This window comes from Ciconia boyciana, chromosome 1 (assembly GCF_034638445.1).
Source record: "Ciconia boyciana chromosome 1, ASM3463844v1, whole genome shotgun sequence".
Classification (NCBI taxonomy): Eukaryota; Metazoa; Chordata; class Aves; order Ciconiiformes; family Ciconiidae; genus Ciconia; species Ciconia boyciana.
Window position 1 is genome coordinate 61343969 of NC_132934.1, and position 25497 is coordinate 61369465.

A 25497-nucleotide genomic window follows, 5' to 3' on the forward strand; every position below is an offset into this window, starting at 1 on the left:
GGGTTAGCACGTTGCGGGGGGAGAGGGGGGCAGGACGGAGGCTGGAAAAAGTTGCTTATTCTGCATGCGGTTGTATGTGCTGGAAGTGGAAGTAAAAGTGCAAAGCTAGGGCTCTGATAAAAGTGGCTGGTTTAGGGAAGGAAAAGCTGTGATTAGAATATGAATAGAGCTCCAGGAGAGGAAGAGAAAGGGGGATTATAGCTGAATTACTTTGACCATGGACAGAGCCAACGTTTTCCACTCTTCTCCCCCTCTCCCCTCCCTACACCCAGACTACCCCCCTTCCCTCTTCCCCTTCGGCAAAAAAAAAAAAAAAAAAACCAAAAACCAAAACCACCAACCCCACACAGCAAAACAAGCGGCGAGGTTGCTAAAGAGGAAACCCAGCGCTTCGCAGCGCCTTCGCATCCCCAGGCGGGCCGGCCGGCAGCGGGAGAGCCGGCCCTGCTCCCCGCCCCGCGCACCTCGGCCCCTGCGGGACGGGGCCGGGCGGGCAGCCGGGGGCGGCCGGTGCAACCCCCCCAGGCCGAGCTTTGGCGCGGGGAGGCCCGTGTGCCCGAAGAGGAGGCCGGCAAAAATAACACCGGGGTGAGACAGTGCAAAAAGCGAGTCCGCGGCCGGCGGCGCCTGAAGAGCACTTGAGGTCGCGGCAGGGAAGCCGGCCTGCCCGCTCTGCCCGCCGCGGGGACGTGCCCGGCGAGGTGGCAGCAAGGCCCGGGGCGCTGACACTTCTCCCTCTACCCCCCACCCTACCAAAAAACAACTCCAACCCAAAGCAAGGGCTGTGCTTTTCCCCGACCGCCGTGGCTTTCCCACTGGGGAAGTCCCATGTCTCCCTTCCCTCCACCGCCCGTGTGCTGCCGGGCTGGCTCTGCTCCAGACGGCACCGGGCCGGGGCCCCGACGGGGCGGGCCCGGCCGGCCCTGTCGCCGCCGCCCGTCCTCTCGACGCCGCGGCCCGCGGCTCCTGCTGCCGGCGGCCTCCGCCCGCGATCGGCTCGCCCCCGCCCCGGCCTTCTCCGCCCGCGCCTCCTCGGGCCTCCCCCGGCCACCTGCCCGGCGGCGGAACGCCCTGCCACCCCCCCAGCCGTTAGCGGGGACCGTTAGCGGGGACCGTTAGCGGCCCGTTCAGGGGCACCCCGCTCTGCCAGTGAGGGGGACAGGCTCTGCCCTGCCGCCAAACGCCCCTGGAGGCCTTGGTGTGTGTGGGGGGGATATTTTTGATTGCTGCTGCCAACCCGGGGTCATTTCCCCCCCTTCCTAAGGTTTTTTTCCTTTCCTTTTCCCCTGAGGTTTTACCGTGGAGTGGTGCAAGCCCTGAGGAAAGCCCGTGGGGTGAGGGGCCCTTGAGGCCTCCCTGCCCTTTTCAGGGTGGGCACGGGCCCTGTGGGGAAGCAGAAGCCCTGCGAAAACATGAGGGATGTTTTTGGCCTTGAGCAGGGCTCATCTCCGAGGGATTTTGAAATCAGCGTTAACTTTAAAAAATAGGAAATGCTGGCCGTGCTGCAGGGAGCTGTCTGTGAGCAGGGAGGTTACCTGGTGCCCGAATGGCTTCCAGCCGCGGCCCTGGCCCTGTGGGCGGTTACTGTCCTCGGCAGCCCCGCGGGGAGGCTGAGGCACCCAACCCCGGGCAAACACGAGCCCGCGGGCACTCGCCAACGCTCCCTTGCAAGGGGAGGTGTGGACTCACGCTACGCCGCGGGCAGGAGAGCAGCAGCAAGACGGGGCCTGGCTTCTGGAAGTGTTGAAGACCTACAGTGGCAGCTGCCGGGTCTGCGTTGCAGGCACTCGGAGCTTGTGGAAGTTCAGTCTTCACCAGTTCAAAGCTTCAGGGAGCTGCTTCTGTGTTGTTGATGTCCCAGAGATAAGCAAAATGAAAACACAGGATGCATGAACATAGGGATATGTTCTTTCTAGAGGGGTGAGAAGGATGGGATTTAGCGCAGCCTGGATATCTAGAGGCTTGGGCTCTTCTTTGACATGATGCAAAGATGTACGTTCTCTATAGGTGATGATGATGCATCTGCAGCAGCACTTCTGTTAGACCAGAGGTACTTGTTGCCATCTGCTTATTCCCTGCCTCTCCAGATTAGTTCCTGTCCCCACATTCTTGTGGAATATGTCAATGCTGTTGTCTTCCTGCTGACCTTATCTCCCCTCAGTGTGTCAGATCGCCCTGGTGTACTTCCATAGCTCAGTCATTGTTCCTTGTTTGGGTTTTGCTTACCTTTTTAAAAAGCATCTCGTGCTTCTGGATATCCCACGTGGCACTTAATAAAGCACTTTATTCTTCAGAAAGTGTGGAGCATCTCCTCCTGTGCTGCAGGCTGGCAGTTTACAGATGGAAGCACTGCAAGCTGCTAGTCTTTTTTTTTTAGCAGGATTTGATTTGATACAGAGTAAAGGGCAGGTCTCAGCAAGGATGCAAAAAGTATACAATTGGGAACTTTCCCTCCAGGTTCTTGTCTACACAGAATATCTACAAGCCATAAAATAAACAGTATAACCCTACGCTGCATCAGCTGATGTATTTTTAGTGGAGAGGGAATCTATTGTTATTGTGAAAGGAACAACACCTTTATTCAAGAAAGAATACAAACTTGTGCTGGTGCACGGAGAGAAGAGCAGGGTCATCAAGGAAACAGAAGACACATTCCAGACTGCATCTAAGCTGCCGAACAACTGGATGTGAAGCTGTCATATCCTTTTAGGTGGCTGACCGATAATGAGTTTCTTTTGATGGTTTAGCAAAGCAGAGGCAGAGTGGAAGTATGACAGGTCATATCGACTTATCACCCAGGTAATTTGAGCTCTTTCAAAAACACGTTTCTATGACTGTCTTCCACTCCGCAGTTGATTGTGCCAATAGGCTGCGACCACATGAACTTTTCTTGCCATGAAAAGCTCCTTATGCCGGTACTAGACTCTAAACATCAGTACTAGATTCCAACATAAATATTTTGGGGGTAAACACCAAGAAGAGCTTTTTCAAAAAAAGAAAACTGTCGGCACAGGAACAAAAAAGTATAAACTGTTATCTATTAATTTAGCTAGAATATCCGAGGCAACTTTAGGCTGAAGTTCTAGAGAAATTTTCCCATAGACTATCAGGGACAAGAACCTGCATTAGTTTTAGGAATGAGCGTGAATGGCTTGTGAAAGGAGTCATGTGAAACGCTTGTCTGCAATACCAGGGATCCGAGTTCGGTGACTCAGGGGATCGTTTTGGATCTGAGGTATCTCTGTGTGGACTGTAAGATTGCTGGCAACAGCCAAACACACGGTGACACTTTGTTATTTTAGCAGTGGCTGCAGTCTGTGAGTGGTTCCATATTTTCTTACTTGCCTCCTTCCCAGCAATATTCCTCTGTTTCTGCTATTCTTAATCTACTGCGCAAATCCCATGGAAGAAACAGAGAAGGATCTTGTTTCTGTATTGGCTTTCCTCTCCCACTTACTCATCTTTATTATCAGCACAGGAAATGTTTATTTTACACATATTAACACCCCTGAGGAAGCTATATGTATAGGTGGAGGACAGGATATGGAGTAAGCTGACAGATGGAATCAACTCTGTGTATGTGCTTGGGGAGCGTGATGCTGACAGATGCAGGAACTGGAAGAAGAACATCAAAAGGCTGCCTAGGTAAACACGTGCACCGATTCCTTCAAAAGGCTTTAATTGACACGAGCACGGAGAGAAAGTGGCTAGGGCAGGCACCTATGCAGATACCTGGGAGAAAACGAGCAGAAGAGCCGATGCCTGCAAATGAAGGATTGCACATGCACTGGGCAGGGGTATCTTCTTTCTACTTTGAAAGAAAAGTAACATGAATTGCAGTTGGCTTGCTGTAACCGTAGACAAGTCTGAAGCCAAGTTTTGTTCAAGATGAGCATAGGTCAACCTTAAATGATCTTTTTGTATTAATGCTTGTGAAAGGAATTTTGCTCAGCTACAGTTCTCAGGTTCATGGAGAAGTGCAGTCCAGTGTTGCCAAAAGGGACCAGTGAAAACACCTTGTTGACACTGGTCAGCTTCAGTCTGCGTGGAGGAAGGGAATTCACTCTTTTGGGTAGTACCAGTGTCCATGGGAGTCCAGAAGGGCCCCTGCCTCCAGGGCTGCTGCCCAGAACACTCAGCCTCGGAGACTCTTGCTGACTTGAGCATGAGAAAAGGGCAAGCAGACATTGATTTCTGAGCTTACACCAGATTTAGCTGGCTTTTGTTGTGTGTGGCTGGTACTAGTTACCAGAGGATTTGTACTGTGTGTTGGAAGAAGAGCCAGCCCTAAAAGCTATTATAGACAACAGACACAGAAAAGATCCATTCCAGACTGCATCTAAGCTGCCGAACGACTGGATGTGAAGCTGTCATATCCTTTTAGGTGACCGACTGATAATGAGTTTCTTTTGATCCGCCTGGAGCACGGAGAATTACCTTCAGCGCCTGCCTCTGACCGGCAGGGTGAAGCCTGAATGCAGAGTTAAGTTTCCAATTCACTAGGAGTTCAAGGGAAAACCATTTCCAGTATTAGAACATAATTTTAGCAAGAAATTAGAACTTTACTGTTTAGCACGCTGATTTCTTTTCTTAGATTTTGAGTTATTTTTCAGTTTACAATGTATTGTTGTTTGCTAAGTCTGAGTGGACAATAACTACCACACACTGTCTGGAATGGTAAAGCATATGCATAGGTCAAGTAGCTCCCCAAAACTCATGCTAATGAAAGACAAAGGCTCTGCTGCAGTTGGCAGCAGGGAATTGCTTTTGATTTGGAACTAACACGCTGTTTATATGCTGACTGGGAGGAGGGGACAAAGACATGCACAATGAAGCTATTGGAAAAAATACTTGGTCATTGGAACCACCTCAGAGATACCTGTCTCAGGAAATACACAAATAAAGGAGTAACTGTAATTAGGAAAAATACATAGTAATTCTTCTTTTCCCCCAGCAGCAAGATACAAAAAGCAATGGCCTGCTCACAAGCTTGGAAGGATTTTTCTGAAGATGGAACAAAGGCTCAAGTCCATTCGCAGGGTAGCCAACAGAAATCTTTGCTGCTGACTTTGAGACAGGAATGAAGCCATATAAATAACTTCTTAAAAATTCCAACTGCAAAAAATCTCTGTATTAGCTCTGACCTGGGTTTGGAGAGTTTAACTGAGAGTTCTGGTGTTCTGGGATGTAGGTTCATACGTATGGAAGGCAGAGAGGGTGTATTTGCCTCCTGGGTCCATACAGTAAGTTCTTAAACGATTGCCAAGAGGCAAAACAGGTCCACTGGCCGATTCATGCAGTCTTTGCTACCTGGAAGGGGAGAATCTGACTGGGACCATGTACACAGGGCAGAGTAAGGTTGATGAAGTAGCCAGTTCTTACTCCTGTGCCTCTCTACCCCTTCCCAAAAAATGAACTTCCCCACTGAAACTGGTAAGTCCAGGCCGAGATGGAAACATTTCATGAGAAGGATGGACTGAAGTCAGAACTTGAGTTCAAACATGTTCAAGTTTCTAGCAGCATTTAGGTCTAAAACATGGATCCATTTTCTGGGCTTCTGAGCCTTAGACACAGAAACTGGAATCCAGATCTTCCCCGTGCCTTGCACACGTTAAGCCTCCCAGCACTGGTCCAGATAATAGCAAAGAGTCACCATCTGGCTGGATTTTACGGTTTGATGAAGTGCTCAGTTTTAAGGCAAGCACGTGTCTGGCACCTGGGGACTGCGGAGTCCTGATCCCAGTTCTGGCACGGTCTTTCTGTGGCCCTGGGCAAGTCACGTCCTCTTCGGAGGTGGGAATTCATCAAGTGCCCCATGGCCCCGCTGAATCGGCAATAGGTTGTAAAACAATCCTCAGCTCCAACTGGAGGAGAGGCCGGCTGGAGGGGCCTCTCGGCAGTGCTGGGCCAGCTCTGTGCCACAGCCCAGAGACGCTTGTGCTGGGACATGGCTGAGGAGGGCTTGTGCTCCCCATGCTGCTCCTGTGGGTCACTGTGGGAGGGCTGCGAGCCAGGTAGGTCGTTTCAGGGCTTGTGCTCCCTCGTGCTAGGGCCATCCTAGCCCTCAAGAGCCTCGAGACAGAGAAAGTACAGACACGTTTTCAGCTGCTCTAGTTTGGTTTTACAGCTGCGTGACGCCAGTTATTCTTACCATCAGGCTTTACAGGTGTGTTCTGAGCAGGGCTTGCAAACCCATTTTCAGATGCACAGCACTATTCATTGGTTTGCCATTTGTTATCACTAACCAATGAAATATTCTTCAGTCTTTTTAGGCTTTTAATTATGACATACTCCCACTTTGCTATAAACCACAGATATTTTTCTACTTACCATCAGAAAACCCAAGAAAAGAAATACAGTAATTTCTCATCATTATGGGTCTATTTCATTGGTTTTCCTCCCTGTTTAAGCAACAAGTAAGTAGGGAGTCCAAAGAATTAAAAGCCCTCTGTTGCACATGGAAGGTTCTTTGTAAGCAAAACTCTTAACGAGATATGGACATTACAAACAAAACCAATTGTGCTTAGCGGCAGCTCTTTACTTTCCACATCTTAAAATTATTACATCTCAGTATGCCTATATTTCATATTATATCCTCTTTGAATGTCAAAATTGGCCAGTCTGGTTTCATTTTTCTTTATAGTCTGTTTTGCTAGTTTCTATGTTTGGAAACATTTACCTTTAAAAAAAAAAAAGTAAAAAATTTGTAAGGGTTATGTAAATGACTCTAAGTGAGACTGTTTTTCTGAACTCTGAACAAGTGATCTACCTTGCCCACAGTTCCAGAATTGGCTGAAAGACCTGTGCTTTGCCCCATAGCATCCTGCAGCCCATCCCCAGCTTGATTCTGTTTCTCACAACAGAACAGTAGAGCTGGACATGTATGGTGTTTGAAGGGGTAGCTTTCACTTAATGCCTTTGTTTTGCAGCGAAATAATAGACTTGATTACTGAATTCTAGGTCTGTAAATGCTTCTACCTTTTAATAGCATTTAATCCTTTATCTGCAAAGTAAATGGCAACTTAAACATACTATAAGGAGTTAGACTTCTCTTCCAACAGCAGCGCACACCTCTAGCTTATCTCAGAAAGTGGACTGTATTTAGCATTTCACCTGGGACTAATGCTAGTGACCTTCATGCTCAACAGCATTTCTAGAAAGCCTCTCCTGGACACTAAACACGAGAGAGAAAGAAGTTGCAATGGAATGAAAACTTTATGGTAGTTTTCTAGCCACAGCACCTTGTGCTAAAGCCTTAAGATTTCATCAAGTGTTGTTCAGAATATTGTATCTCTTTCAGCAATTAGACAAGGAGTCATGGCAGGTTTGATTTAGGCAACTCTAGTTACAGCAGTACAGCCGTTAACTGATATGAGACCTCTCTGTGAAGGCATTCACTGTGTAACAAGGGAGGGAGGTTGGCTAGGAAGATAATTCAAAGGGCTGCAAAGATGAGGCTCACCAGAGGAAAGCAGTGTGACAGCTCTGGGGTTCTGAGAATGTATTTTACCTCCTCAGTCCATGCGTCATAATTTTTCCAGGCTGCAGTAGGATTCCTTCCTTGAATTGCTGCTTTGACCAACCACATTCCAGGAATCCATAGCTGTTTGGTCCATTTCTGCTGCTGGTTTTGTAATGCTTATTCCATTGCCAAGAGATTACTTGCAGGTGTCTATTATGACGGAACATACGTAGCCTCTTAAAGAGAGGCAAAAAGTAAAAATCAGAGTTTCAACTCAAATCTGCACTCAAATAAGCCTCCGGTGTATGCACAGGCAACAGTGTGTAAATGGAACTGATGTAGGTATCACCAGAAGAGTTGATATTGGGTGACCCTCACTTATAGCCAGACATTTCTAGTTTCTATGTTCTACTGGATCCATCATTGCTAAGGCTGCCCCTTTCTTCCTAAACTTCAGCTATTGCAGAGGATTTCCTTCACCCTCACAAAACCTTTCATCCCCATGCTTTCATCAGCTTGAGGTAAACTAGCTGCAAGGTTACCCCTCAGTAACTGTTCCCTCAATAGGGTTAACTCATGAGCGCACTGCTCTGCTACGTCTGCTTACGTTTCCACAGGCGTAAATGTACACATTGCTTAGTCTTTAATGTCCTGTAGCTTGGACCGTCTAACCTAGGAGACCACTTGAGAGAGGGACAGCTAGCAAGAACACCTTATCCTCAGCGTAGTTTCCTTGATCCAGGTCAAAACTTCCCCCCCCCCCCTCCCCCCAGGTAGGCTGTAGCCTTTGAGGCTCACTCCCTCTGCTGGTGCACCCGAGCCTCAGTTTGTCAGTCTCAGGGAGCAAAGCAAAGGTTGTTAATTTGGTTGGGGCTTTTGGTTAACCTCTTCCTCCAGTTTGAAGCAGTACGTCACCCTCTTATAACTCTTTGTAAACAACCCTGAGCTGTTCAGGTCCTGGTAGAGGTGCTTCAAGTGCTTTTCCAATCCAATTGTGTTGTATTGACATCTGTGTTGTCATTAGTCCAATTGCAAAAAAAAGTAAAATCTATCCCTTCAGACTTGATTTGTAAGCCCAGACACAAAACTACTAGTTTAAGCATTCTGGCGGAAGCTTAAAAGGCAAGCCTACTCAGGCTGATACTCATCTGTGCTTCTTAAGCAGCTAAGAGAACAGCAGCAACGTGACTGCAAGAACAGCATGTTCAATTCAGCCATACTAGGAGCCAAAGAACATCTCAGGACTTCCAGATCACAGGCAGTGTTCTGTGTCCTCACTGATCTAGAGTGTTGCCTTTCTCTGAAGCACCTGAACATGCACATACTTCATCTCGACTTCAGTGGGACTGCTCCTTTGCTTAAAAAGTTAACCATATGCTTTGCTGAGTAAGGGCTCAAGTGAGTTTAGGGTACTAAGTGACTCTTAGCTCATCCACTGCTTTAGTTCTAGGCCTTAGAGCACGTGAAAAAATTCAGCTGTTCCTTTTCTAAATCCTTTCAGGTCATTCAAACCTGCTTCACTGTCAGGGGAGGATTTGTTGTTCTTCATATTTCTTTTTTGTTTTCTTTAGTTCCTAAAAAAAGTTTTAGCTATGCCCATATTTTTAAAAAAGTTCTAAAGTCCCAGGACAGCATACATCAGTACCTAGTGTTTGCAGCCCATCTTTTCAAGGCTTTGGGCCCATGTTATTAAATCTACTACACTCAGTAGGAATTGAATAGATATCTGTAAACTGTATCTTGCACTTGCTGCATATGCAGTCACCTCCCTTGAACTTCATGGAAACTGCATACGTTTAGCTGAAAGCAGACTGACTGTACAATCACACCATTGCTTGCACGCAAATGCACCTGCATGTTGAAATCCCACTCAAAACGTCTGATTTCAAGTTCTCGAGAAAGGAGTTTCATTTCTCTAAGCCTGACACTACTTAACAAAATTTTAATGCTTTAACAAAATGCTTTAGGAATAGGAAGAAGGTTTAGACATTATAAGAAGGCTTTACCATCCTTACACAACCATCAACACATATTCAGGCAGCATTATTTAAAACATTTATTAGTCTTTCATATTACACTGGTCTGGAAAACATTTTTAACCTCTATGAATAAGATGTGCATTTAGCTCTGCTCAAGCCCTAGTCCAGCAAAGCACTTTTCAAAACCAAGCACAGGGTTGTTTGAAGTGATGCAAATACTTTGCTGGATCATGGCCTTATTCCACAATTCCCACATGTCCTGTTCACTGAGACTAATCGAGGCTTTCGGAACTGCTCCTAGGGTATTCTATGGACAGTCTCCCCTGTCAACTTAAAAACAGGTAGGATATGTAAGGAAGATTTCTTACACTGTCTTGCACCTCCCTTCTACCCACTCAGGTTTTAGAGCTACTCCTGTTCACCAAAAAAATCTTCCAGTTATATATGCTGGATTTCAATTTCTGTAAAGTACTTTTTTCCATCTTTTTCATCTTGTTCATTCATTGTACTTAGCTAGTTTTAGCCTAGGTATGATGTTCATTGACTGCAGTTCTTGGAATAAGAGTTTACAGGCATAAGGTATGCGCAGAGAAGACACATGACATGATGATTTGCAGTAGTGGCACCTAGGGAAACAAACAAAAAGAAAGTCAGAGTTGGTGCATGAATGAAGCTCTGCAGAAAAAAAACAGTTGCCATATCTACTGGTTTCCTTGCCTACCTGCATTTAAACACTGGGCTCAGTCCTAGAAAGAGCCAAGTACTTGAGACACATTTTAGCACTTAAGTCATAACTTTAAGCCCTTAAATAATCTGGCTGAAGTCAATAGGAGCTAAATGTTAAACCTGCACTTTTCTTGGAGGAGAATCACAACGCTCAGTAGCTATCAGGACTGACTTCTACTTCTTCACCACTCACATAACTGCCAACACAAATTCAGCATTGCATAATGAGAGAAAGGAGGTGAACAAAGCTAAGTATTTCTGAAAACATGGTTAATGGTCCAGTTTCTGTCTTATACATATGTCACAAAAAAGAGGGAGGAAGAAAGAAGGTTGACACTTAGGTTTTTTCCTTATACGCAATTTCACCCTTTAATGTCTCAAATCAGTTCATATTCCAGAAAAGAGGCATCTCTCGTCTTACATCTCTCTGTGTGAACAGCCAAAGCTTTAGTCAAGACAGGAAACCAGTAAAACTGCTTTAACACATATTCTTTGTGCTCCTTACTCAAGTAATGATCGTAAAATCCTGGGGGAAAGGGATTTTTTGTCATTTATATATAACCTTGACCATATAAGGAATATATAGGCTGGTCACTCAGCCATCTTTCCAGTATCGGGACTCAAATTCAGTGGTGGTAGCAACTGTTTAAGTTATTTCATTTCATACTCTGTGTACACACAAAGGAAATTAAAAATCTTTCCTATAAATATCAGTTTCCAACCTCCCTATTTCCTATTCTCCTGTATATTCCATCTTCTGATTTTGGAGAGTTGAGAAAGCCAGGCCTTTTGAGTAACTCAGCACTTCCTAATGGTCTAACAAAGCTTTTTTTTTGCTTCTGTGTTTCAAATGTATATTTCTGGCATAAAGTCATAATAGTCTGAAGATCCAATTAAGGAAGAATTAGCAAAATTCCTACATCCTTCTGTGGTACAGAATGAGGCTGAGAGTCAACACCTACAATAAAGCCCAATGCTTAGTCACTTGTTTCTGTTACCAGTGAACTTGACCTAGAGCACGTGGAAGTCAATGGGGACAGGTCCAATAAAGTTAGTAAGTGTTAATAAGGTTCTTGGTTATGAGAGGTGGCATTAGTCTTCCAGTTACTTTTTCAGACTCTGCTACTTCTCTTTTACAGACATACTTAAAGAGCATGTCGAAGAGCTGCTTATTTTCCAAGAAAACTGTGGTTGCCTTGGCCTCCACAAGCTCCATACTTGGGGTATTTATTTTTTTTTTTAAAAGCAGGAAAGCTTTCAACCAATGGTACAGAAGCCTTAATTACATTTCTGCAGCTCATGAGGAATGAAGCTTCACTTATTCCCAGTAATTGCTTTGGCTTGCTCTAAATCTGACTATAGGCAGTAAGAAAGTAATAGGCTGAACTAGGTGTTTCCCTGGAACAGGCTTCTCCTGTAGACACTGTTACATAGGGGAAATGCCACAGCTAGCATGCCTTTAAAATAGAGTGGACCTCAATTGCAGGTTTATAACTCCTCCCCTAGTCCAAATTTATAGGGATAGGTCCATTTTTATGGTGGGAGGAAGTGACCTAAACAGAACCCATTTTCCGATGATAACATAGGAAGCAATTGCTCTCAACAGAAGCAGCCCTGCAAGCCCTGGAAGGCTGGTGAGGCACAACTTTTCTGCTATGAGCAGATGCCTGGCATCTGACTACAGCTACTGGCAACTGAGGAGCAGAGACTACTCACTACACCCAGGCTAAAAGCTATACCATTCTGGGCCTGCTTTGTACTTGCATGGCGATCACCCAGAAAGATTAAGGTGCAGTAAGCACAAAGCACAAAGCTCTGTCAAACAGAGATCACAGAAACTGAAGTACTTGAGGGAGTACCATTTGGTACTAGAAGTGATACTAAATTGGACAGGAAAAGGCAACTGTGCCAAGGCTGAATCTGGACCAGAAACAAAATTTTTCTTCATGTATATTTTAAAATGCTCAGACTCTATAGATCGGAATAACTTCTCATCTTATCATCAAAAAAGGACCAAATTCTGCTCATTGCATTCAGTGGAGTCCTGCCCCTGAGCACCTGTACAACAGCAAAGTTGGAAAATTTGCATAAAACTGGTACGTCACAGTAAGTTTCTACTGTATTTTTTACAGAGACAAATTCTGTCACTGCCACAACAGTCCACTTCCCCTGCAAAAGCACCAGCTGAGGCCCCAACACTCATCTGCTGTTACCATCTCGCAGAGCAACATACTCAGTGGCTAGCCCTCATCTGGGAGGGAGAGCTCATCTTCCTTAAGACAAGTGCCCTTAATGCTAGCCACCAAACAACATGTTTCTAAAAGGTTTCTTGCAGCAATGTCTTATTAATGCCTGAATCACTGAAAAGGCCCGTTTGGAAGTTTCTCTTAATGACTTGGTCTGTACTGTGTTGCTCATTATAGGGCCACTTGCTTCAGCTACTGGCAGACACAGCATATGATTTAGCAGAAACTACCTCTTATTGATTACTCTCACACATCAGACAGCTTTTCACAGAATCAGACTGCAAGAATGTCTGGCTCTGTCTGAAAGAGTGGTTTATTTCAGAGTTATTTAAAAAGAGTTACTAAACTTTGTTACAAACTTCAAAATATGAAATATATTAACACCACCTTAAAAATAAAATGTAATTCTATTTCTAAAGTTCAAATTCCTAATTTTCTTCAAGGCACCCTCACTTCCTGTGGTCTCTGAAAATCTTCAAGGACTGCTCTGAAAGCCAAGGTCTTATGAAAAAAATAATTGAGCTACATCTGCACGTGAGGTTTTTTAAGGCAGTGGTTTACATATTAAAAGTGGATGGTTGTTTGACTTATGGCATGCCCTTCCTTTCAGACGACTTCCTTCAACTGTTATTTGCATTGCAGTAGTTTTAAGAGACCTGGATCAGAAAAAGGTCTCACTTGTTACATACAGTGTACACACACAAGAAAAACAGGACTCTCAAAAATACTTACTGCACAAAAGCCAGTAGGACACTGCCCAACTAAAAATCACCAACCACAATAGGATGCACAGAGTAGGCCTTGTCTCTCCTCTGGATTTCACATGTGTTTACCTACCTCTGTCTGAACTTCTGCTCCACACGGAGCAGAACTGCTGCTGCTATTAGCAGACAAACGTGATACTTGGTTTCTGGCCAGAAGCCACACGCTTCAGAAGAAAGGTCTGACCAAGAACAGAAACGGTAGCTGCCACTTTTACACATTTACAAACTGAGAACACACCTGTCTTTCCTACTTCATTATATCATGGAAAAATCACTCTTGAAGCATTGAAGTGAATAAAGTCCAATTTCCTGCCTCTCCCAATAGATTGATATTGATATCCAAGATGTAGCAAGTTTCCAACAATGTTGTTTTGAGGTATTTAGAAATGAATCGTTCTCCTCCTCCTTCCAACTCCCCATCTTTCCCCAACACAAATTTTAGAGTAACTTATAACTTGAACTCGAACTGTTTACTTTTTCCTCCCTTAGTCATGGGATTCCAGGTCACCTGTTTTCACAAAGCTTGTGAAACATTGTATCTCATGAATTCCTATTGGTCTCACAAGTCTGTTTTTCTGCCCAGCAAAAACAAAACCAAGCTAAAGCAAAACATTTCCCTCACCTTTTAAGAACATAAAAAGAAGTTTCCCTATCTTCGAATAATAGCGGTGTATTTCCAGCATGCTACAGGGCAACTTTAAATGTAGCATCTCAAAATTACTGTAGAGAAAAGATGGCTAGAGCAAAGCCCATAGTGTTACACGTGGTGAGCTCCACATAGCTTTGACATCCAGTTTTATGCTTCCCTTACATGGAAAACCAGTTTGTTTGCAGGAGACAAACTCAGTACTGGCTTAGGACTCAGAGTAAGACAGCAAGACCATTAGCTAGTCTAGAGATAAATTTCTCAGGGACAAGGCAGCTGGGCAGAAACCAGCTGAATTTCCAATCAGACTGCTGCTTGTCTCTCAGGCTCCAACATGAGACCGGTTCATTTGTCTGATGCTTCGAAGAGGATCTTGTTTTACTAGATGACAAAGCAAAAGGCATTTGGGAGGGGCACAGTCAAAGAAAGCGGTATGCACATGATTATGAACTCCATAGCTAGAGAAAAGAAAGCAGGAGGTGTTGCTTTCTTCTCCCATTCTTCTGTGCCCACTCTCTCTTCAGCCTTGTGAGGTTCAACATGTGATTGTACCAGGAAGATCTGTGACTAGCCTAGCTAGTAACCTCATTTCTGATGTCAGTAGAGTCAAGTACATTGACACAGCTATTTTCCGCTTTTCAAAAAATAGATGATATACAGGATTGGGCATTTGCTAATCCCCTGCAAGGGGGTGAAGGAAGGCAGCAGACAGGGCGAAGGTAACCTTTCCCACAAGCACAGCTGGCTGTAGAAGACAATACCTGTGCTCCCACAACAGGAGAGACCCCTGGCCCATTGACTACACACTCACTTTAGTCCTAACTTCAATCAGACCATAACAAAGAACCATCCCTTGTCACCAATTTTCCAAATACCAATTTTCAATGTTGATACTGGTTTTGATTAAGATGCATGGGACTGTTAATTGGTGTCCGTGAGCACTTTAAAACTGAGAAGCACTATAACCAAGGGCAAGGTTCTGTCACATAGAGGCATGTTTACCCCGTACCACTTTGCTTTATGCACCTGAGGTCAAGGGTTTTTTTGAGAATATGAAACATGTCACATGCACAAAGTGAGGAGGGGACACCATGATTTACGAAAAGCATTACAGTTAGACAACTTACCAGCCAGAGTACCCCAGCAAGCCACACTGTCCACAAACATCCACTTCAAAGGCATCACTTGAAATCATCAGCCTCTCCAATAAAAGCATGCTGGCTCCATAACCTATCAAACAATCCCGTTCCATCTCTCCAAGACGTAAACCACCATCACGGGATCGACCTTCAGTGGGTTGCCTTTGAAATAAATATTTGAAAAAATGTAGTAAGTATTCCAAGGACATACATTCTACAGCTCTAGGAAAGCCTGTCTTCAAACTGTAGGAACAGTACAGGATCAATGGACAACAGTGTTCTACAAACCAGAGATGCTGATCTTGCAAATGTGTTATTCAAGTTGAAGCAATTCATCTTTGCTCTTGCACTAGCAATATGATGTAGTTCTGAGATTGGCAACTGCAGCATCAGGCCACAACTCTTTACCTCACAGAATATAACTGCATAAGTGAAAACAAAACGAGACCAAAGCCTATCCAAGACAATCTGGACACAGACTTGGGATTCTTTTTTGATGAGACAGTCATTATAGTTTGTAGCTAACTAAATGAAACAATATTCAGCAGCTAATGAATGAATCATCAAGCTAATGTTTCAGCTGAACTACAGCTAAGACTAAATTCTTAAAATAAAAACATTTTTGATCTGGGAGAGAATACCAAAACAAAGCAGCAAACAAGTAGTATGTATATTACTAACTCATTATTGAAACCTTCCTTTTTTTTTTTTTTTAAGTAACATTTATCTAGTTCATTTTTTTCATGTCAGACAGTTAATATACTAATTTTCATATTGTATAGGCTCCTGGTTTTCTAGTTCCTCAACTCAAATCAAACTCTCATTTTTTCTCTGGAAAGACTTCCTGTCCTCATGGTGCTAGAGGAAAGTTTTAACAAAGCAATGTTAAGTATACGCTAAGGATTTTGAGGTAACAAGGCAAGGCACAATATATTACTTAACATTATGACTGTTTAAGACAATTTTTTTTTGTTGGACACGGTCAGAACTTTTAATCTCATTTGTCATTCTGCAATTTCATATAGTATCAGTTCTACTCTCATGTACTAGCACAATGCTGTAGTACTTAGGTTGCAAATATTAGAGTGAACTATGAAGCAAAAACAATCTTAAATTCCTGAAGCACTAACACATTGCATGCATTTTATTAAATATTTCCATCTTAGTATAATTCCCTGAAACATGACAGAAAGGAGAAGGAATTAAAAAAGTATTACTGGCAATCATAAGAGGCTTCACTGCTCAGTGAAACCCCATGTTTTGGTGCTGTTTCTGATACCTGCAGCAGTGTAATCCACCTAGAATATCCAATGACAGATCTGACCCACAACTTTTTCAGTATATTTTGTTTATATTATTTCAAACAACCAAACGTGTTAAGCATAGTAAATATATTAAAAATAAGTTTTTGCCAACTTATTGCAACTCAGAGAAAAGGATTTATAAAAGCCTTCAATATCTAATAACCTTTTGTAACAAGTGCAAAAAAAATATACCTAAATACTGGACCAAATTATCTTCTACAGATGCAAGTTGTATTTGTTTGGGGGGGGGGAGGGGGGGAGGGAAATGGTTTCCCTAAAACCTTAAAACTAATCTGCTTGTAATTCAAATCGTCCTTTTCATTCATATAACATTCTATTTTTTCCCACTGTTGGGAGAATGGATAGAAGTTGTTTACATCCTGATTAAACTCCCTAGGGCCCCCTCCCCGGATGATGGCACCATCACTGTTCAGACGCTGTTTTAAAGGACTAACCCTGTGGTGAATGCGGTTCCTCTTCTGAAGTCCCAAGAGGCAGATTTTAAAAGCAGTTGGGGCCTCCAAAGATACAGGCATTTGCTGCGGTGCTAGAAGTGCCCGAGTTGCTTTTACCAACTGACTTCTGTAATATTAGTTAATGCACAAGCCTACTTTCAAAAGTTTCACCAGGTGCTGTTCCACAGGATAAAATGACAAAATAGCTTTATAAATGTCAGCCCCAATGAAGTCTCAATCAAATTAAGGGAGGATAAAACCTCTTTAAAAATGATGGGGTCTCAACTCCAGCTCTAAGAGTTGATATGCCATGGTCTTCCAACAGATACAGGATGAAGATTTCTAAGGCAGTTGAAATCCCATTAAAAAAACCACAAAAAGCCCTCCAAAACAAAAACCCCCAACCTGAGTCTTAAGCTCTTAAGTGTTTCACTCCCACTGTCAAAATGACCTCATTAAAAAAACAAAACAAACAAAATCCTCCCTCCCTAAAAAGTAGTTTTCTGAAGTACTAAAAATTTCAATATTGAGATTGGGACTTTGAAAAGAGTCTATCTTAATGCTCCCTATCAGATTTTTCTTCCGGCTCACATCAGCTTGAAAATTCCTCACACCAGAGGTTGTTTAAAACATTTAAACAGTATTTATAAAGCATTTGTGCTTCCCCTTTCCTACTATACACACGTACACTGCAGCTGTTGCCCTGGGCAACTACTTCCATTCTTTATTCTAAATATAACATTGTGAAAACAAAGCAGACTCTTGAAAATAAGATTGGGAATATCATTAAAAAGAGATATTTTTAATATTTTAAAAAAAATTCTAAAAATTCTTAAATGCTAAATAAAACACAGTGATTCTTTAAATAAAAAAATAAGGCCAAGTGGTCTTCATACTATTTAACTGCTGCATTTAGAAAAAAGCATAAAACAAATGAACTTCAGTGTTTTTAAGCACATTAAGAATTTACTGGCACTAATTCTGCATTTTCTGGAAGAACAGTGGGTTCAGCTTTATGGCCCTGTTCCTTGTTTCATTGGCCAGTGGGAAGAAGTAAGTCTACCACCATGAATAAGAGCAGGCCTTGTAGGTCTCAGCAGATTTCCCTTGTGTCTGTTACGGAAAACCAGTGGCTAACTCAAAATGGAGTTGCTGGCTGAAGCACTGATCTCCAAGAAGTGGAGTATTACCTAGAAAAACACTGCCTGAAGGAGGAGGCTGTACCATGCTCCCACAGCGCCCGAGCACAGAGAGGAGCCCTGACCAGTGTCATCACATTGCTCCCTTGCAGTATAATAGGAACTGGCATATCTGATAAGTTCAAAAGACACGCAGATGGCAGCTCTGACAATGTCCATCAAAACAACTATGCATGCAGAAAGCTTATATTGATCTCTTGTAAGGAAAACTAAAAGCAGTTTATCTATTAAAAAGATTTAGCAGGACTGGGTATCTAGGCAACACCATATACAGAACTATGTTTTAAATTAATTGTCAACTACTTATGGCAAAATAAATTAAGTATTGCATTTCATTTAACAAATACCAATTCAGAGGGCAACATCCTGGAGGTTTTTGACTGTGCTGACAAAGAGTGCTGCTTTGCAATTCTACAAAGTCTTGTTTTAATCAGAACAATATCTAGAATCAATGATGCTCAAGAAACACAAGTCTTCTGCCTTATTCCAGATGGAAATATAGCTTTGCTCTGTCAGTTAAGGTACATTTGGTATATAATAAAATGTATTTCAAGACAACGACAGCCGAATTCCATGTTGGAAGCTGTTACAGGCTTACTTTTAAAAGCAAAAAACAATGTTAGAGGCAATCTACTCTCCAGGAAGTGCAATGGATAATAAAACAATAGTGAGTATGAAAGCTGGCAAGGCAGACTCTCTCAGCAGAGGCGATGGCAATAACAAAAGTTTAATTAGTTGAGGAGAAAAAAAGAAAATTGCTAAAAGACTAGTCAAGAAGCAGCATAAATTGAACATCCACTAGCTTTCCTGAAAGTCAAATAAAGAGCGCTAGCTACATAGTATGATGCTACTGACTGGAACAAAGAATTCAAAGAAAGTAAGGGGTGGGGGAAATCACACCACCTTCATCTTTACATGTAAACATTACCTTGACTTGGGATTTAGGTTTCATTTAAATTCAATATCTGTAAACAGCTAAGAAGCTGGGGAGACAATACAAAAGCAGACCAAGGGATCTGGGTAAGCTAGGAGCTCCAGTAAACCAACTGTGTGCACTGTTAGCTAAGGCAGCGAGTTTTCATTATTGTGTGAAGCACCAGTACTATGACTAACACATTGAAGAACAGAAAATGGGGCAGACAGCCCTTATCTGGGAATATCACTTATGTTCATATAGGCAAGCAGCTGTGGTAGGTAATAATGGTTGTGCTACACTTGCTTTTCTTAATGTGGTTGGTGGAAAAGTTCAGCCAATAATTACAAAAACTTTTTATGATTTCTCTCCCAGTTCAACCACTGGTATTTACTTCTATGGAAAGTGTGAGACAACTTCAATTTGTCCTAGGGACAACATGAGGTTGGAAAGCCAAAAGGCACAGGAAATATGAAATGAAAAGCAAAAGAGAAAGATACTTCTGTATCAGGTACAGCAGAGACCTGCCCCTCCATTCTCTAATAGCACATCAACAGGTAGAAGCTGCACCTATTAAGAGGACAGACTTGCTAACTTGTCGTGCAGTCAGGCAAGGCAAGAGAAGTGGATCAGCACATGACAGGAGGCATAAAAATAAATTAAGAATTAAATAATATGAATCATGCTTGTTATAGGGAAGAGTAAGGGCAGGATAGACATGACTTTGTGCTTACATCTCGAAAACACTACAAAAGGGACTGGTCAAAAAGAAGAGTACCATCATGCAGCAGGTGAGGTATAAATGGCATACATGATAGTCCAGAAAGACTGGCAAAGGACATTTGGAATAATCTTTGCTAGAATATTCAAGACTAGCTGGCAACTAACTTCCTGGCAAGATTTAGCAAATAATCCTACTGTGATGGAGAGAGGTGAACTGAAGGATCCACTAGAAGCCTCCTCAGAGCAAAGCCTGTGCCACTAAACTGTTTCTTGAGAGCCAGGAATATCAGCAATTTAGAACATGAGTGCAAGCAGCCATAAAGCTTGGCTTTAAGGATAAAAGGTAACATCAGTGAAAGCAGGATGTTTCAAATTCCCTAAAGGTCCAGATAATATAAGCCCACCTCCAGGGGTTTATATTACCTATTACTCACAGCACATCTGCTTGACTTCTAAATTTGACACCAGAAGACATCAACATGGTAATCAACCTTTTTGTTGGAGAGCAAGCCAAGTTCAGGCTTAGTGCAACGATCATGACTCCAAAGGAACTGAGGACATATCTTTAACTGGGCAAATAGAAATGGAGATTTACTGGTGGCATCTCTGTAACTTTTGCAATTTATTAGCGAGAAAGTGCTGTTCTCCTGCATGGTATCAAATGATAACTGTAGACCAGGACATACAACCCTAAATTCAGTTTTAGAGTTGAATGGAAGAGTCTGCAAGGCAAAGTGCAGTAGACCAGGGACACACATTATTCTAATGCTTGTTTGCCCTATACTAAGGCAAATGCATTTAGTTTGCCTTGACAGGGGAAGACATGGGCCACATCAATATTAGCCTGCTGAATACCAAAGGATGCTGAAAAATTAAAATAAATTTCTTCCTTCTACTCATACCTGATTTTGTAAAAGTACAAATATTAAAGAAAAGAAAAATCCTCCTAAGATACCTACGATATGAGCAATCTGACAGGAAAGGGCCACAGTGTGCACTGTGAATCAGCAGATGGTATTTTTACCAACTGCTAACAGAAATCTGAGAAGCAAACTCAGTTTCGGACCACATAGAGCACACCTGGACATTCAGAACAACGTCCTGCCACGGTCTACTGTGAGAGCTTTTAGTCTGTAACAAGTGTATTAACAGGTAATAGCATTTTGTGTCAAGTATCAAAAGGTAAACAAACTTCGTTTTATATCCGTCAGTCAGCTGGGCACACTTCTGAATGTACACAAGAATTTTGTGCTTAGCCTGTAACAATACCTGGTGAGCACTGCTCTGGGTCCTCGAGCTCTTGCATGCATTTTATCCAACACCATGTGCTTTAGTTTCTGGTAATACACAGGGCCAAAATAGATATATGCTTCCAAAGGTTCCCTGAAGGAATAAAAAACAAAACAAAACAAAACCAATATTCACAGTTAGCACATAGTTGCCTTAAGAGACACAAGAGTGTCGTGTATAGGAGGAATCTGAAACAATTTGGGAATCATGAGCCTTAGAAAAATGTGTTTAGGCTTTCAGGGCAATCAGTCTGAAAACCCCACAGGGAACCCTTTTGGACACAAGAGCAGCACACTTCCAGCATCACATACTGCTGTATCCACCCTAGCAAGGAACAAGCTCCTGAACTCTGGCCATATGCCGTGCAGACATGCTGCTGTAGCTGCAGGTACTGGTTTCAGCTGTAACATGTTAAGTCCTTCTTCTGTCTCTGCAGGAGTGTTTCAATAGTGTCATCACTAACCGATAAAGACTGTAAATGTGTCAGACCCTGAAGACTGACTTAAGATATTTCTATTTACATTCCTTCACTTTACATCATTCACACACAAAACAAAGGTAAGCATATATGTAAACAAATACATGCAGCATAAATGCTCAAAACATCATTTTTATAGAAGCACTTTAAGGAATTTGCATTTGCAAGGATAGCTTAGCACTGGCACACTATGGGCTTGACAATCTTCCCATCCACTAACTCTCCCTGCACACCACTTTGAAGGACAACCCAATACCCAGATGGTTGAAAGCCCTCCCTGAGTGGCTGTGCACCAGCACAGCTGCCCCTGCAGCACTGCTCAGCAGCTGTATCCATAGGACAAAAATTGTTGCCCTAGCTGGCACTGGGGGCTCAGACAAGCTGGGCTCTTGAGAACCATGTTTAGGCACTAGCATCAGCTTGGGAACATCTGTAAGCTGTACGGAGGGTGTTACTCCATTCTATGAGCTGCAGTAATGGCTAAAGATTTCTGTGTTTAAAACACCCCCAACTGTAAGAACAGCATATGCACCTAAAGATCAGAAAGCAACAGTTGAAAGCACTCAGTCATTTCCCAGCTACCACCTTCAGAACTAAGAACAACCAGATTTAACACAGACAAACTCAGCACTGCCACTGATTTCTTTTAAAAAAAAAAAAAAAAAAAGTATGTGCAATGTAAAAACAAGCAGGAGACAACAGTATTGCACCTCCCATTCAGAGTCATTACTGACATGATGCAGTGTCATTCCAAAAGCTGCCTATTGAAGAAAATAATAAAACTAGACATTTTCAATTTGCAAACTTCCACATTGTTATGAAATTTGCCTTCACATTTCATAACAAATAGATTAAGCATGTGAAATTTGCTTGGAAGAATATCAGTACCCTAAAGCAAAGTCTCTAAATAGGGTACTACAAAGCTGAAGTTTGCGGACAGGGGATTTTTAGAACTAGATGATTTTATTCTCCCTAGGAGACAAGATTAGTCAGATTTGTTAAAAGTTACCATGATGTATCAACAGAAAGTGTTTCAAACACCAGGATACTTGATATACAATTTATGGAATATGGAGTAAGAAAAACAAAATCATCTGTCTGAAACAAAAAGAGAAACAACATATGGAATAAGTTGGTAGGAAAAGAAATTAAAAGTATTTAAAAAAAAAAACAACTTACAAAAGAGACCTAAAGACCTTGTTCCTTGAGAAGAAGGGGACTGGGAGGATAATAAAAATAGCAGGAAGGTAGGATTAAGATACATTTTGGAGGGCAGGCATGTGAAGCCATATGGCCTTTTCCTGTTCCTAAACTATCTCATGTTCTTTGAACTCTGTGTCTCAGAAGCCAGTCCGATCAACACAGCAGGAAGTTTGCAGATTAGAGTATTATGCCAGACTGAATCATTGTGTAATCGAAAGAAGAAGAAGAAAAAAAAAAAGAAAAAAGAGCACACACAAAATATTCCCAAGGAACAGACACCTGCCTCCAAATCCGTATTTTACAGTACTATTAAAGTCAACATGAAAATGCTTATCTGATTCCAAGCATATGTAAGATTTACTGCCAACAGAAACTTGAAATTTCTTACAATCTCTCAGAAAGAAAACCTTGATTTTACCTTTTTTGTCATGCAGTAGAAGTTGGGAAATTTTCATATGTACTACAAGGCCCATTCACATTACAGCCACGCAAATACTAGTAATTCTTAAAATGTGGAACCACAAAATACTTGTAAGAAAAAAAAAAAGAAAAAGAAGTGCACCTTTCTTCAGCCCCTTCCCTCCATCTCACAGAGCAGTCTGCAAATAAGAGAAAGTTTCTGAGCTCTGAGACGTAAGAGTATTTTTCAGATGTGTCTCAATGGGACTTTCCCACTCTCCTGAAACATCTAAATCTATACAGCAGATTCTTACCCAGTGATACCAGATGTTACATAGTCCTTCCCTAGGTAGTTATAACCATGGCGAATAAGATCTTCACACACATCCTTAACTTTACTGCCTCCAAAAGCTGTTCCATAGTGAAATCTGCCATCGAGGACCCCAGCCTTTCCCGCCAGGAGTTCAATTAACTTTCCTACCTGTGCAAAGAAAAGCAGAGTTAACAGCCTGCTCACTAGCGCAGGCACATTGCTGGATTGGTCACAGGATAAGTTAGCCAGGCAAAGTGTCCCAGATGGCAGCCTGGGTTATTGCATACAATGGGAGGAGTGGAAGAAGCCCAAGAACAGGGAGTACTCCTGTGTGAAGGGGGAAAACTGGACTCATCGCAGGGTCTGGAAACATCTTTAAGTTCCAGAGTCAGGCAGCTCCATTTTTTCCAGTCGTCTGGAAAATGAGCAGGATCCAGTGTGGCCTGCTGCTCTAGGAAACAGCCTCACAGACTGACACGCTACGGTGCAGCAGGGGGAACAGAAGGGAAGAAGCTGACAAAGAAAAAAAGATCAGAGGCTGTACAAAGTAATCAGTAGAGGTCCCATATAAAGGCCACGCTGTGAGGTATTTAGTGTGACCCTGCAGCACAGGTGCAAGACTTGCATCAGTTCCAGGGAGGCATGTGTTATGTAAGAAGTTACATAGGTCTCGAACTGTTATTGAAACTCCTCTCCAACCTTCACCTCACAGTCTGCCCCAGCCAGCTTAGTGGGCATAGGCAACAGGGAAGGAAGAGGGAGAGCAAGAAATTTTCAAACAGAAAGGGTGCAGTTGCTTTCCTATTAGCTTGATACAGAACAAAACGAGAATGATGCACAAACAGCCTGCATCCCTACTCCTTTTTACAGTAGGATGTTTCAAAGCATGCAAAACAGAGGGCTGAATACTTATAGGAGAGCAAGCACGTGGCATGACGACTGGAGAATATTCTCAGTGAAACCATGTTTCAAACTTTTTTTTGTTTCTTCCGGCTAATCTACTTCACTTTCCCTACCAGGGGACACTGTCTCTTTAATCGTAACATAACCACTAACCGTCATACGCGATGGGAAGCCATGAGGGTTCATTATGATATCTGGGCAGATTCCTGTATCGCAAAATGGCATGTCCTCCTGAGGAACAATCAGTCCACACACCCCTGCAGAAGAGAAAACATTTCAATTCACAAACAGCAAACCACCAGCAGGGCTGACGCTCATCACCAGATTTTCTTTAGTGTTTTCCTCCTCCTCTCTTTCTCATGGATCACTTTTTACCCAGATTCATTACCATGACCACTGCTCACAACCTGCAGGCTAGAAGAGAGCCCTTGTGACAGGACTGGCAAAATTAGCATATCCTTACATAATGCTCCCAGTGATTTGTGAGTTAGCAAATTAGGGAAGAAAGCTTTAGATACAGTTTTCAGAGGCAACCAGAAACTTCTGACCAGTCAGACTGAAACATCTCAAGGGAGACCTAGCTTTTAAAGCTGATGCTATAATTTCCTGCAAAAAAATGAAGAAATTGGGCCTCTTACAGTATCTCTTTGGACATACAAAATTATTATTGATTTGAAATTTATTTATCATATGTATCTTTGCTAAATACCATGAATAAAAACAAATCAAGAGAGGACTTTGACAGGGACTGAGAGGAGATGAGTAGAGGAAAATTTAAAAAAAAAAACCCCACACAAAGATCTTTTCAGGTAGCATTCATTTGCTAAGCAAAGACTACTTTTGACGAATTACAAAGTACAATCCCCTCCCCAGACTGCTTATACTTCGCCAGTTCATGAACACAAACTGTACCTTTAAAAAGTTTTGGAAGCTTTTTTCAGTCTCCATCAGTATTGGATGTAAAACAAACAAACCCCCCCAAACTCTAAAACTAGGAAAGATTAAACAGAAACATGAAAACTCATTTAAAATGGTCTATCATACATCCCAAAATTTTCCTTCCAACCCTCACAACTGTTTCTACAGTGAATTCTGCAGATCAAAATACTGCAGCTATAAATGACCAAGAGGTCTAACATTCAAATTCAGGTGCTAAAATGCAGCTACTTAAGCCCATACTCCTTTGAACCAAAGCTACTGTTTCAGTTGGACAATTTCTTCCAGAAGCTCTTAGAGCTGAAAAAGTCTGCAAGCTATTTGAGATCAGCCTGCTGCAACTGCCAGAGCACGCTTTGGGAACAGTCCTGGAGCGGAGGGGGCTCCTGGAAGACTGAGGGTGCTGGTTACATCCCTAA

The 25497-nt window shown here is 42.7% G+C and overlaps 1 protein-coding gene across 1 annotated transcript in view; it reads right to left on the reverse strand.

The window, feature by feature from the left end:
- Positions 1 to 9504: 9504 nt before the first annotated feature.
- The window catches only part of POLR3B (RNA polymerase III subunit B), an 82815-nt gene continuing 66822 nt past the window's right edge, over positions 9505 to 25497 (reverse strand). Inside the window, exons 24-28 of the mRNA XM_072870572.1 lie at positions 24296 to 24399; positions 23241 to 23407; positions 20826 to 20939; positions 14951 to 15124; positions 9505 to 10067 (exon numbers count right to left, since the gene is read on the reverse strand). Of these exons, the coding sequence (XP_072726673.1) occupies positions 9938 to 10067; positions 14951 to 15124; positions 20826 to 20939; positions 23241 to 23407; positions 24296 to 24399 (689 nt within the window). The 3' untranslated portion in view covers positions 9505 to 9937. The remainder of the gene's footprint in view (positions 10068 to 14950; positions 15125 to 20825; positions 20940 to 23240; positions 23408 to 24295; positions 24400 to 25497) is intronic.